The sequence below is a fragment of the Barbus barbus genome (genome assembly GCF_936440315.1).
Source record: "Barbus barbus genome assembly, chromosome: 36".
In the NCBI taxonomy this organism is placed as follows: Eukaryota; Metazoa; Chordata; class Actinopteri; order Cypriniformes; family Cyprinidae; genus Barbus; species Barbus barbus.
The window spans coordinates 16,715,146-16,728,603 of NC_136714.1; the positions used below are offsets into that span (position 1 = coordinate 16,715,146).

Here is a 13,458-nt window from a genome sequence, read left to right on the forward strand (position 1 = left end):
CTGTCATAAAAAGATTACAACTGATATTTTATGCTCTTACATGTAATATAACAGCTACATTGCCGTATCACCGCTCCATATTTTGTGCGCTTGTATTGTTTTCAGTGCACTAACTTCCAACTACATGTCTGTGTAAACTGTAAAGTGCCTACTTCAGAATATATTTCAACTTCAGTGTTAAAACATAGTGCACATTTTTTCTTCCATAAAAGACTGGATAGGCTTTTGTGCCTCAATGTTGTAAATATGGTCAATTTTGTTTTCATTACAAGCTTTCTTAGCTGCAAAAGAAACGCGCACACACACACACACACACACACACACGCACGCATCTTAAACCAGCCTAAACTGGTGTACTGGACTTAGGTCTTCGAGTGGTTTTGGGACACTTTCTAGACGGACAGGATTCCTGTTAAACACTGGCTATGCCAGGCTGTAAAACCATTTAAAAGAACAGCAAGTTTTTTTTTTTTTGTCAGCAGGGTTTTAGCCTTGTTTCAGTATTGTTTATCAGTGCAAGATGAATGTTTTTAAACTATAATGTGTACAGAACATACGAGGTAATGGCAGCAATGAACACAGAAATACTGGTTTTGCACTCTGTCACCTACCACTCCCGTTATACCTCAAGACAAGAGATCACATGATTGATATTTAGAAGAAATAAACTGCAAGCTTGAAATCCTAGGATCTTCCAAGTAGCCTATATCTGGTTTCCCACGTGCTCCTTTCCAGTAACTTAGTTGATCTTGGAAATACCGTGAATGCTGAGAATTAACATACATCTTACTATAAAAGCGAGGAAGCGTCAGATATTTATTGTTACCATTTGTTTGACTGGTCAAGATGAAAAAGCTCACTGTCATCGACTTGACTAAATTGTCAAATATTTCATCCAACTGGAGCATGTAAGGCCTTTAAATGTAGCCTATATTTAAGACATTAAAATAAGTTTTGTGAAGAACGTTGTTAGCGAGTTCGCTAATGTTCTGAGGTATATATATAGATAAATTTATATTCTCATACTTTAATTGTAATGGAGCAATTTGCACTCAAAAGTTTAAGAACAATTATTCGTTAATTGCAGTATAGAGTATAATAATGTTTTTCGACATGGCTTTGTTTTCTTCATAGAGAGATATGGGCTTTTGGAAACTGTCAAAGGTCCACAACAAACCTTACAACAACCGTGCGACCTCCGAGGTAGGCCTATAGAAATTATTAACCCGAATTCTTCGCTTAATATAATTTAATTCCCTGTCCAAATAAAAATAGGCTATTCACAAATAATCACAACTCTATCTAGTTGAAAATGAAAGGCTGAAAAATGAAGCTCTTCAGATGAAGAAAGAAAACGAAGCTCAATTAAAGGTAGGATTGGAATGTATTTAAATACTTGACTGATAGCACAAGCATAAATCTAAGAGGTATTGAGTGTCTGTGCTCGATTCTGCCCCTGTGTGGTTCTAGGAAAGCAATACTCGGCTTCAGACGATGCCAGCTGAAATGAAAGCCAAACAAGATCAACACCAGAGGGAGTTGTAAGACTCTGATAATGAAACAAAGGAAACGTGAGGGAAAATCCTTATCAACAGGAATAAAACCGATGAGACAGCCATTAGATGCTGTTAAACATGTTGCAGTATCACACATTTAAAATTGAAAACATTTCCATTTTGTTTTCAAAGTGGATGCTAAAGAGACTGAGCTGAAAGTGGCACATGAGATAAATGAATGCGCTTTGGAGGACGTGAGAAGGCAGATGAGAGAGAAGGAGAAAGAAATGCAAAGCCAAATCATTCAACTTCAAATGGAGGTAGAATTTAGTTGGTTAACCTAGTTGTTTTGTAAGTAAATGGAAATTTAATCACTTTCAATACACTAAATGTTAGATAAAAACATATTTTTCTTAATACTGTTCATTTTATATTTGTTTTGCATGATTTGACGGCTGTAAAAAAAACTAAAAATTCCTTTGCAGTTGGGAGCCAAGCTTGCAAGGGCCCAGAGCATGTCCACAAAGAGTCATCCGCAGACACAAGCATCTGCTCCTCATCCACAGAATATCTTTAAAAGACTGAGTCATACAGCAACATTCATCAAAACACCTCATGGCATTGAGGGAAGCAAGGTTTCTGATCACACCTTTATTTCTTTCTCTATATTGAATTATTCTGTTTGTGTCTCCAGAAGCTCCAGTTCATTCAGGAGGAGAAAAACAAAGAGATTGAGGCTCTGTGTCAGAAGGTGAGAGAGTTGGAACAGCAGAGCCTTCATGGATTGATGGACTCTCGTACTTATTTTAAGGGCCTTCATCCAACTGTTTGACAGTTGTATTTATTTTAAAACACATTTCCTTCAGAATATGTTCTAAATATTTTTCAGTTACGTTCTGTTGTGTTCTTTCTGTGGGTGTGTTTATGGCATTTCCACTATAATAAATAAACATTTATGAACATACAGCTGTGAAGACTGCTATATAAGAGGTCATTCAGAAGGGAAGTATATGGCAGGTGACATGGACTTCCAGGAGATTATGGCCCAAGTGCTCCTGCATTGGTTCGGGACACCTGTAAACACAATCGCCATTTTCCAGATAAAGCCTGTAATCTCATCAGTAGAGACAGCTGGTAAGTTGGTGCCTTCTTCAGTAACACACACATGCACATGCTCACAATACACTCATGACATCAAATACTAGGAAAATGTTGGTTTATTCAGAGAATCGGACAATTGAAAATGTTATAGTACAGTTTAAATCACTCGGCAGCTCAACAGTTACAACAGTATATTTAAAGTAATTTATTTAATGCAGACATTATTGCATGCAACATTATCAGTGTTATTTTAGAAATATATAATTTAGTAAAATATAGTTTTTATTAATGTTTTAAATAAGCTTTTATTTTTTTCAGTTTTCCTATTAATGTAATTTTTTTTACGTGTGCTTTTGTTATTTTCATTTTTTATTTTTGTTTTAGCTTTAGTTCAGCTAAAGGTTATTTTAATACTTATTAGATTAAAAAAATTAAGAATTTTTTTTAATCGAATATTTATTTAATTTTTATTAGATTTATTTCAATTTTAGTTGAGTTTTAGTTACCGATAACAACACTGAACATTATGATATATTTTTAACTCATTTGGAAGAGAATAAAATCATATATTATACACCGTTAAAACAGCATCTGGCACATGCTCACTAGGGGCACACATGCTCTCCAGAATGAGATTGTAAAGCCTCATCATTCATATTGAGCGGTTAACGGACGAGTAATAATCATATTAGCCAAACCCCTTTATGTGTCAAGGAGGTCCTGCAGTAATCTCATTAGTAAAGCTGTTACATAACGTCTGACTCTACGCTGTACCGTCAGAGATCAGCCTCTTTAAGATCACTGATGATCATGTCTCTAAGGTTTTCTTCTGACCTCCTGTATGATTGTATCCCACCAGATCAAACATGACAATATCTCCCTTGAGTGCTTCAAAAGAATCAGTGGTGCACATGTTTACTGGTTATTCACCCTTCTTTGGTTGTGGTTCTTGGCTTTTGTTCATCACAGGCATCGTCTAGGACAGCAGGGAGGATTTAGCTAACTCTAAATAAAGCAGACAGATTAGGAAACATGATACTAGCATGTTCTGTTTCACTCTGACAGAGTCATGGACAGAGAGAGCTGAAGACTTCCCTGGAGACAGGAAAACTATCCATGAGAAACAACATCAATGATTTTTATTCATGCAGTTACAGAACAGGACAGATAAAATGAATGCCTGCATTTTGGTCATATGTGACCTTAACACAAACCTAATGTAATTATTTTTTTTAGTTTGTGAAAGAAGCTAAACATTATCGTTCAGTCTTTAGAACATAACACTTAAAATATATGAACATGTGGACATATTCTTTGACTTCTAATCCTATAAAGAAAATCAGCCTTGCATTGGACTATAAGAGCACAGCGGTAAGATCATTCAATTTACATATGCTAATGTTATGTTTAGATTTAGAGTCAAAGTTCAGTTGACGACTTTTACAATAAACAATATTATACATATTATTAATGATTAATAAGTGTAAGTAAAACTGTTTATTTGTGTGATTAGTGTTCATATGAGATGTAATTATATGTTTATGCCAGCTAATAACGTTCATTATGATTGTCAAATAACTATTTTATTTGCAGCTATATTGCGTAGTACAATTTTAAAGGGATAGTTCACCCAAAAATGAAACTTCTGTCATTTACTCACCGTCAAGTTGTTGCAACCTTGTATGAGTTTCTTCTGTTATACACAAAAGTAGATATTTTGAAGAATGTTGGTAACCAAACAATTGCCGGTAGCCACTGACTTTGATAGTATGGAAAAAAATTGATGATGATGACAGAATTTTTGGGTGAACTATCCCTTTAAGATTGGTTAATATGGAGTTATTCCTCAATTAAGAGCAAGAATATCAGATATTTCCACTGTTATTGGCATGCAACGCATGTAACGTTTTCTCATTGCTATTCATACAAAAATTGTGAGCTGTAACTAATTTTTCTCTTGGTTACTGCTGGTTCTTGTTTTTCAGCCTTAAGCAGCTGAAAAATGCCTGCAAGGACAAGTCAGGTGTCGCAGCAGGTGCATCGGCACAACATTTACACTCTGACGGACAGCTCAGAATGTTCGTCAGAGACAGAAGAAGATGCAAACCCTTCCAAGCGCCTGACACCACTGCATAAGTTAACGCTGGAAATGTGTAATGATGAAGATACCATAAAAGAACTGACGGTGGGCAGAAGGGTGGGATTCTATAAAGTCCACGGTCAGATCGGCTGTGGGAACTTTTCGAAGGTCAAACTGGCCGTCCTCGCGCTCACCAAAGGTAGAAGAGATTTAGCATAATCTATCTGGTTTTGAATAAACACTTGACTTTTTAAATCCAGATCAGAATTAAGAGAGTAACAGGTTTAATGTGTAATGACCTTATCCTGATTGTTATTCCACATGCATGTCCTGTAGACAAAGTTGCCATTAAGATCATGGATAAGATGAGGCTCGATCTGCAGACCCAGAGGATGCTGTCTAGAGAGATCTCCAACATGGAGAGCTTGTATCACCCAAACTTATTGCAGCTCTTTGAGGTACTGGAGATGCCAAGTCGGTTGTACCTAGCTCTGGAGTTTGCCGGAGGAGGAGACCTCCACACCAGAATCAGCTCAGGAGGAAAACTCTCTGACCAAGGAACATATTCTCAATAACCTAATCCTCGAAACTGTGTGTGCTTTCTTAAAGTCATTCTTATCCCTTTTATTCAGTCTTTTTGTCCATACTACAATGAAAGTCAATGGGGTCCAAAACAATACTGGACCCCATTGACTTTCATTGTATATGCTCAAAATAACACTGCAACATTTTCTATATGTGTTTCACAGAATAAAGAAGGTACATATTTGGGACAGCAAGAGGGTGAAGACAGTAAATGAATAAAGTTTTCATTTTTGAGCAAACAAACCATGTAATCAGCCTAATACTATTGGAGTTGTGGCATTTTACTGTTAATAAACCAAATCAATGAGAAACCAAATGCTAATTATTATTAACTTAAACAGTACTTTTAAAATAGTTTCATTTCAGTAACTACTTGCACAAGACATTTTATTTAATTGTCAGCCAGATTTTTTTTTTTTTGCAAATAAAAATGTATAACATTTGTACGCTTTTGCTGCTTTCTTCCATTTGTGTGTACAAACTTTCACTAAATAGCCCTACATGTTCAGATTACAGGCTCTCTGTGCTTTCATTGAAGCCCCTCTCTCAACGCTGAGAGCTGCAGCAATCCGTGCAGAAGCCATGGGTGGTTTGTAAACAATACAGCGACTGACAGGGAACCATACGAGTGCCAGCCCAACACTCACCCCCGCGACACCGCCTTCACCTTCCATCTGCGCTGCTTGGCAGATGGAGTAGCGTCGTGGCTCAGACATCTGCCGAGGTAACAATGAGTTCCTTGTGCTGGGGCCCCCAATTTAATGGGACAGCGCGCTACTATTGTGCTGTCGCTATACATATGCAGATAACCAGCGGCTGCAGATGGCAGCTGACACTATGCTGCACCCAATCCAGAGTTACTTCAGAATAAAAACTTTAGGAATGGCTATTATTCACTGTAGACGTCATTTTATGTTTAGAGAATAAAAATGAAGCTAAAGAATACGCGTGCAGCGAGTTCAAGATATATGGCGACTACTTTAACAAGTTTCTGGAGTAGCCTATGTCACTAGGAAATTGATGCATTTTGCAATGCCGTGTCAGCTAAACAAGTAGGCTACAAGTTATAAAACAACTCAACTTACTGAACATCGATCCAGATATTGTGTGTGAATGTGTTAGAATGCAATGTGTTTTTGACATCTGCTGAAAAGTGAACACATGACACAGTTGTTAAGTTTTAATAAATTTATTGTTTTATGCATTATTTCTACAATGCAAAAGTTGTAATGCAAAGTCTGAAACATTTAAATATGTTTTACTTACATTTCATATTAAATGCTTTTAAAGTGAAACCTTTAGAGATTTCTAAGTTAGTTTTTTTTCTTTTTTATCATATTAATATTTCTAAAGTGAAACCTTTAGAGAATAAGACAATTCTGGAAAGTGGAAAGCACATTGCCGACAATAAGGTACGTTATATTGTGCAGCAATTACATTTTTAAAAACGTCCGAGATGTTAAAGTCCATTTTTAAAAACGTTGCTTCGACGCACCGCCGCGTCCTCTGCGTGTCCAACCCATGCGATATTTGCTCTGTGGAACAGAGGCAAAACTCGCTTCTCCTTCCTCTCCAAACCTCATCCGCACAAAGAATGAGGGCCATTGTGTCGCTCTCGTGGCATACCTGACCTCGTTCACATAAAGAATGAGGGTCATCTTGGCATGGACGGGACGAGGAACGACGTAGAACCGCGAGGGCCACTCGGGCCCGCCTCGCGCTGCCTGGACGGTTCAGCCTCCTTAGGAGCATCCAGGGATGTGGAAACATCAGCATCCTTCCTCAAGGTTTACAGCATCTCAACAGAGAAGAGTAAAGCTCCAGATCAACGCTCGGGCAGAGTGATTTCAGGAACCCACTCATTATAACTGCGACTTTCTTCACAGAACAGGTGAAGCTTCTCCAGAGCTGGATCCTCGCATGAGTCCTCAGCTGGGTTCTGTTGTGATGAAGAAAAATGCAAGTTTAGCACGGCACCCAAAACGTTGCAAATGCATAGTGCTTTTGCTAATGAGTGTAAACTTTTTTTTTGCGCATACATACCGTGACAAGCACGCAGTGAGCATCCTCAAATTGTTCAGCTTTGTCACCAACAATCTCAGAAAGACTTTGCATGTCATTCACTCTAACGATGCTGATGTCGTTGTCGAAACAGAAGGCTTGGATGAGAGTGAAATGGATTTGGAGAGCGATGTCGCACTCAAACTCCTCATCCATCGCCAGGACGCAGAAAGACACGCTGTCTGGGTCACTGAAATGCAAGAAAAGGCAAATTATAAGGACAAATTGTACTACTAAACCAGTCGAAACGCGTAATTAAAGATGTTGCATGAAGGAAAAATCAATAGCCAGCATACTCACACATTCATAACTTTGGCAGACTCGTAAACGCCAATGGTAAGGCAGTCGTTCGCTTTCGCAGAAACCAAAACTTCTTCCAGTGCTTTTCCACTGCACTGAGCTCTCTCGCTGGGCTTCTGGATGAGAACTTCCTCAAGAGTCATGATGATGATGCTGGTAGTAATTCCACAAAGAGCAGATAGCAGAACTGAAGCTGGATGTAATCCGAAAGGATTTGTGCTCTAATGGCGTGGCCTCACAGCTTTATACTCCCCGGGTCGTGGTGGATATGAAAGAAGCGTTCTCTGATTGGTTCGTCTGAACGGTGCATTGGTATGCTAATGTTATTGTCAAGCTCCGGCTCGTGGCAGATGTAATGTCACTTTTGAAGAATTGCTGCAGACTTTAACTAATTATTTAGATCATTTCAGTTTTATCTTAAAACCAAATATACGTTTGACCATGTTGTTTTTATACTCTAGGCTATTTTTATTTAATTAATATTTTTTACACTACATTATTTTGCTATGTTTTATGTTTTTTAGTAATGTTTCTTTCTTTTTTTTTTAACTCCAGACCAAGTAGGTTATAAGTTTAAAAGTAGCCTTATATCTCTCGTCACTCTCTTTTACAAATTTAAGTCAATTTATATACTTGGAATACATTTCTCTTTTAGACCTATATGCTACGTTGTTTGATTTAAACATTTAGTAGGTATTTAGCAATTTAGTAAAGCGAAATATAAATATTACTAAATATTACTGAGGATCAAATTACATTTCTACAAGCTATGTTTTCGCCTAAAATTCAGTATTTCAGTAGAGAACTTAACGGTGAAAGTGAGCAAATGTGGATAAGGGATCGCATCCCCCCGCCCTCAGCGCAAAAGACAGGTGGAGTGTGGCCATCTGTGGACACTGAAACGGCCCTATTGTGAGTTCAGAAACTTCTATTATTAGACGCCTTTACAAATGCAAATAAGATGCGCGTGCCATGACGCCCGCTGCCCAATCTGGCCTGCAACAGCCACGGACCCCGTGATCAGAGGCAGCTTTCCAAATGTATATAGGCCACCCTGAAAATTCTGCAGTATTTATATTCGTATATTTTCCACGTGCAGAAACATTTACATCTTTAACGCATTTAATGATGTGCGTTCAGATTTGGTTTAAACTCGCTGATATTTTGGTCATTTTGGTTTTAAATTTGTATACAAAGATCATTTGGGGGAAAAATACTATGTTATGAATCATGTAAAAACATATGAATCACTGATCATTACGAATGCAAGCTTATATGGAAAGAAAGAAAGAAGTAGGTTATTTGAGAGGCTCGAGATAACAGGTTGACGCTGACTGATGCAGGCCTATTGTTTCCCTGCAGAACAGGAGCAGATGGAGAGGCCTCACTTTAGGATGCCCCCATTGGCCCCTCGCAGCCCAGCAGCGCATACGACTATTGTGTGCAAGTTTTTTGTGTCTAGAATGGTGCATAGATTCAGTTAAACTTTTGGTTAAAGTGAAGCTGCAGATAGGAAAAAGTACAGAATGTAAAATTATGTTTAATTTAATGTTTTGCAAGTTGAGTTTCATACATGCAAACGATATAAATTACAGCCTAAAAACTTTGAAAACAAAATAGAATACACACTTGCAGAATACAGAACGTCCTATAGAGTTTAAATTTGTGCTTTATTTACACAGTACAGAGCACAAAAAAAAAGAGAAGGAAAGAACTGGTTTCAAATAGCAAACACTTGCAATGAGTAGATGCATTGTTCTTGTATCACATCTGCAGTCCGGGCATCCCGTCCCTGCCCCCCTTATAGTGCGCGAGAGTGACAGGTGTTCCAAGACAAACCTGCTCGAGCGCAAAACACACTAATCGAGCAATTGCTTTTACTTGTTTCTCCTGCAGCTGTAGATTACCATTGCATTTTTCTCTATACGATTTAGCTGTCACCAAGTCAACCAAAAGTTTCTTCAGATGTGTTGAAGATTTAAATAAAAGTAACAAGCATAGGAATAAACAAATATAGGCCTATGGCTTACATATTAAACAAGTTAAGGTTATTGGTTCTAAATGCAGTTCAGAATGTTTATATCACGTTTATTTTCGAAAGGCACCATAAAAAGTGTTTGTATCTGCAGGCAGATAGAAGTCTCAATAGCTACATGCAGCAGAAATTTGCTCAGCTGACCCTTTATCTTCCCCCATCAGAAGATGGGGAGTGTTTCCATAGCAAAAGCACGTCCAGATGCCATAAGTCCGGTCATCTTTGGGTATGCAAATTAGCCACGCGTATGTGATACAATCAGCAATAGGTAATAAATAACCTTGAGTACATAAAATCAACACCAAAGGTTTTGTGAATTCACCCATTTGTTATAACCATATTATCCAGATTTTATTTTTTAATAAAAATGCTTGCTGGAGTTATATTTTGTTTGTCATTAATACATTTAAATAAACCAGTTTTATTCGCAGATTGAGCAATGATGGAATGTATAGGCCTACGTGTTGGTTAAGTCACTCATAATGTATTTATTGATTAATTTTGTTTTGATTGTTTAATTTTTTAGGTTAAAATTTATATAAGGAAGGTTATTGTAGGTTCTAAAACTGGTCAGCGTTGGCCACCATCAACATTTTTGTATTCATTAGAGCTCATAAAACAATAAAAACATTTCAATGAACAACATTTATTGACAAAAAAATAGTAAAACTTAGCTTAAATGTTTAAACTTATTTTAGATGATATAATAGCTTGTCGCATCGCAAAAAACATTTCTAAACTAGCATATCTCTGTCAGGCCATGCAACATGCGCGCATTATATTTCTCAGTTTGTTGAAATTACGCCACGTCTTTTGAGTAGAATAAGCTGGTCTATTTAATTAGGACAAAAGTGAAAGGATCAGAGTTTGATCCTTTCTTACAGTTCTATAGATGTCAAGCATGTCTAAAGGCACGCGCCTGGGATACGTCCGTTTCTTTATTGTTCGGAACAGCCAATCAGAATGCGGGGTCCAAACGCGTGCCACTCTCCCACTATAAGTACTGGTCGCGTGTCAGCTGGAAACTCACAACTTATTTCGCTCCGCTCGAGCCACTACTGTACCTCAAACACAGCCACTGCCTACTTCAATCCAAACCAAGATGGTGAATGAAGGAAAATCTCTTGCTGAAGCCCTGCTGTCTGCCAAGGCGGAGGGTCGCCTCACTGTTGGCGTCTATGAATGCGCAAAAATAATGAACGAGTAAGTTTGGAGGAACTTCTTCCATGCGACAGCTAATCCACGTCTATTTGACCATATTATTATGCTACTGTTTGGGGGTAACTCATTTCAATCCAACTTTTGTTTTCACAGGGACCCTGATTGCGTGTCTTTCTGCCTTTTGGCCACTGATGACTTTGAGTGCGACATCGCTCTCCAGATCCATTTTACTCTAATCCAAGCGTTTTGCTTTGACAACGACATCAGCATCGTCAGAGTAAACGACTTGAAACGTCTCAACGCTCTTGTTGGTGCCAAGGGTCAACTTGAAGACGCTCACTGTGTCCTTATAACGGTGAGACTATGTTCATATCTAACATTTAAATGCAAGAGCAAGTTAATTTCTCCAAAGACTTGTTTATTAAACCCCGTCTTCTCTGTTTTAACAGAACCCAGCTGAGGACTCATGGGAGGATCCAGCTCTGGAGAAGCTTCACCTGTTCTGTGAAGAAAGTCGCAGTTATAACGAGTGGGTTCCTGAGATCACGCTGCCCGAGCGTTGATCTGGAGCTTTACTCTTGTTGAGATGCTGTAAACCTTGAGGAATACTCGACTCATCCTTCGAAGCAAGGATGCTGATGTTTCCACATCCCTGGATGCTCCTGAGGAGGCTGAACCGTCCAGGCAGCGCGAGGCGGGCCCGAGTGGCCCTCGCGGTTCTACGTCGTTCCTCGTCCCGTCCATGCCAAGATGACCCTCATTCTTTATGTGAACGAGGTCAGGTATGCCACGAGAGCGACACAATGGCCCTCATTCTTTGTGCGGATGAGGTTTGGAGAGGAAGGAGAAGCGAGTTTTGCCTCTGTTCCACAGAGCAAATATCGCATGGGTTGGACACGCAGAGGACGCGGCGGTGCGTCGAAGCAACGTTTTTAAAAATGGACTTTAACATCTCGGACGTTTTTAAAAATGTAATTGCTGCACAATATAACGTACCTTATTGTCGGCAATGTGCTTTCCACTTTCCAGAATTGTCTTATTCTCTAAAGGTTTCACTTTAGAAATATTAACATGACATAAAATATATATATATATTTTTTTAAATCTCTAAAGGTTTAACTTTGGAAAAATGTGATTTATACAAAAAAGAAAAGAAAAAAAAGACTAAATATTTAAATATGCTCTTAAATTTGTTTGTAGACAAAGGAAAATGAAATGATTAAATTTTTCTGAAGATGTTACTTTAGATATTTTGTATGAGACAAAAATGAATAAAAATAAAAGATAGTTTGAATTACTCTTTTTTGTGAAACAACTTATTTTTGTACATGTCATGAAAACTACTGAGTCGGCAGGAAACTGTCAGTGATATAGGCCTCATCTTTGGTTGCAGAGAAAACATTAATAAGCAGAATATTTTATTAATGTCATAATTTTTACTCACAAAAACTGAAAAAACTATATGCATGCTCTCAATTTTTATGCGATTTGACTTTTATACTAAAACATGACATAGTAGTCTTCCCACAAAGGCCTAAAAACTAGGTTATTTATATTTCTAAGGCTACATTTATCTCTAAATCATCCTGATTAGCCTGTGAGTTCATGATGAGTGAGATGGACATCTCTTATAAAATTAACCAATAACATTTAGATCTTAGAATGAAAGTTGCACTTTTATGTAGACATTTTCTCAACAGAAGCACAGAAGAAACCATAAAGCTCAACCAGTATAATCTGTAATGAGGGACAAACCTGATTTCTCCCCAAAAAAGATGTAATTTATAGTCCTAATTAACTCACCAAAACATATACAGTAATGAAGAAAGAAATTTAGTTATTTAACAAATTACAGGCCAATCTGAGCAAACCACAGTATAAATACAGTGTTAACTCTAATATATATTATAAGCAATAAAACAATATTTACATAATTACATATTTGGAATTATGAAATGAAGACCTTTCTTTTAAAATAAAATAAATTAGAATTTCATAGTAACTATATATTATTACTTAATATCTCAGACTGCTGATGTACGGATGGCCAAAACATGGAGACATGTCTCTTTTGATGTTTGTTGTAAACAGTCTGCAAGAAAGAAAACAGCGATAAAATAGTAAAATAGCAGATTTCTTGCATTAGTATTGTAGAGAAAAAAGTACATAGAGTTACGGATCCTTAGTTAAGTCATAGCTTCTCTTCTGCAATATATTTGATTGCATTATATTATTTTTAGCCAATTAAGTTGAAATAATTAAGCAAAAAGTACACTATGCAATTCAAAGTTGTCTGCTAACAACTACTGCAGACTGCACTGAAAACTTCACACAAGTTTACACAAATTTTTACTTCATTGCTTTGAAGCTTCACATTTACAATTTCTTGACACATTAAACACATTGGTTTAAAGTGCATTGCTTATTATACAATAGTCTCATTCGCCTCAGGCACATTGTGATAGAATATGTTAAATGCATTCTCCAATGAAATTTAAGCCAAGTCAAGTCACCTTTATTTATATAACGCTTTTAACAATACAGATTGTGTCAAAGCAACTTTCCAATATCAAAATAGGAAAATAGTGTGTCAATGTAAAATGACAAGATTAAACACTCAATTTTCAGTTAAAGGCATT

The 13,458-nt window shown here is 37.3% G+C and overlaps 3 protein-coding genes and 1 pseudogene across 6 annotated transcripts in view; 3 read left to right on the forward strand and 1 right to left on the reverse strand.

Moving 5' to 3' along the window:
* LOC306855863 (growth hormone receptor-like) overlaps positions 1-243 on the forward strand; it is a 12,544-nt gene extending 12,301 nt beyond the window's left edge. For all 3 annotated transcript variants that reach the window (XM_079394794.1, XM_079394792.1, XM_079394793.1), the window contains one exon: positions 1-243. This exon is cut by the window's left edge and continues 1,118 nt beyond it. The gene's annotated coding sequence lies outside the window, so the exon portion shown is untranslated.
* A 1,274-nt stretch (positions 244-1,517) lies between these two features.
* LOC306855878 (uncharacterized protein) lies at positions 1,518-4,708 on the forward strand. The gene is made up of 5 exons (XM_079394818.1): positions 1,518-1,571; positions 1,689-1,816; positions 1,982-2,247; positions 2,464-2,630; positions 4,583-4,708. The coding sequence occupies exons 1-5, from the start codon at positions 1,556-1,558 to the stop codon at positions 4,594-4,596; spliced, it is 591 nt and encodes a 196-aa protein (XP_079250944.1). The 5' UTR covers positions 1,518-1,555; the 3' UTR covers positions 4,597-4,708.
* Positions 4,709-7,087: 2,379 nt separating this feature from the next.
* Positions 7,088-7,766, reverse strand: LOC306855882 (growth arrest and DNA damage-inducible protein GADD45 gamma-like; the record flags this gene model as incomplete). The annotated part of the gene is made up of 3 exons (XM_079394822.1): positions 7,088-7,201; positions 7,306-7,513; positions 7,624-7,766. 3 exons carry the CDS (start codon positions 7,764-7,766, stop codon positions 7,088-7,090), a joined length of 465 nt encoding a protein of 154 aa, XP_079250948.1.
* A 2,784-nt stretch (positions 7,767-10,550) lies between these two features.
* On the forward strand, positions 10,551-11,382 carry LOC306855879 (growth arrest and DNA damage-inducible protein GADD45 gamma-like; annotated as a pseudogene). The gene is made up of 3 exons: positions 10,551-10,861; positions 10,973-11,174; positions 11,269-11,382. The product of its transcript is annotated as a growth arrest and DNA damage-inducible protein GADD45 gamma-like (transcript).
* Positions 11,383-13,458: the final 2,076 nt, after the last annotated feature.

What these genes read in the sequence shown, in the direction of transcription:
- LOC306855878 (XM_079394818.1), top strand. An exon ending in TCATTCAACTTCAAATGGAG is followed by an intron (nt 1,817 to 1,981) that starts GTAGAATTTAGT and finishes ATTCCTTTGCAG; the next exon opens with TTGGGAGCCAAGCTTGCAAG. An exon ending in TTGAGGCTCTGTGTCAGAAG is followed by an intron (nt 2,248 to 2,463) that starts GTGAGAGAGTTG and finishes ATGAACATACAG; the next exon opens with CTGTGAAGACTGCTATATAA.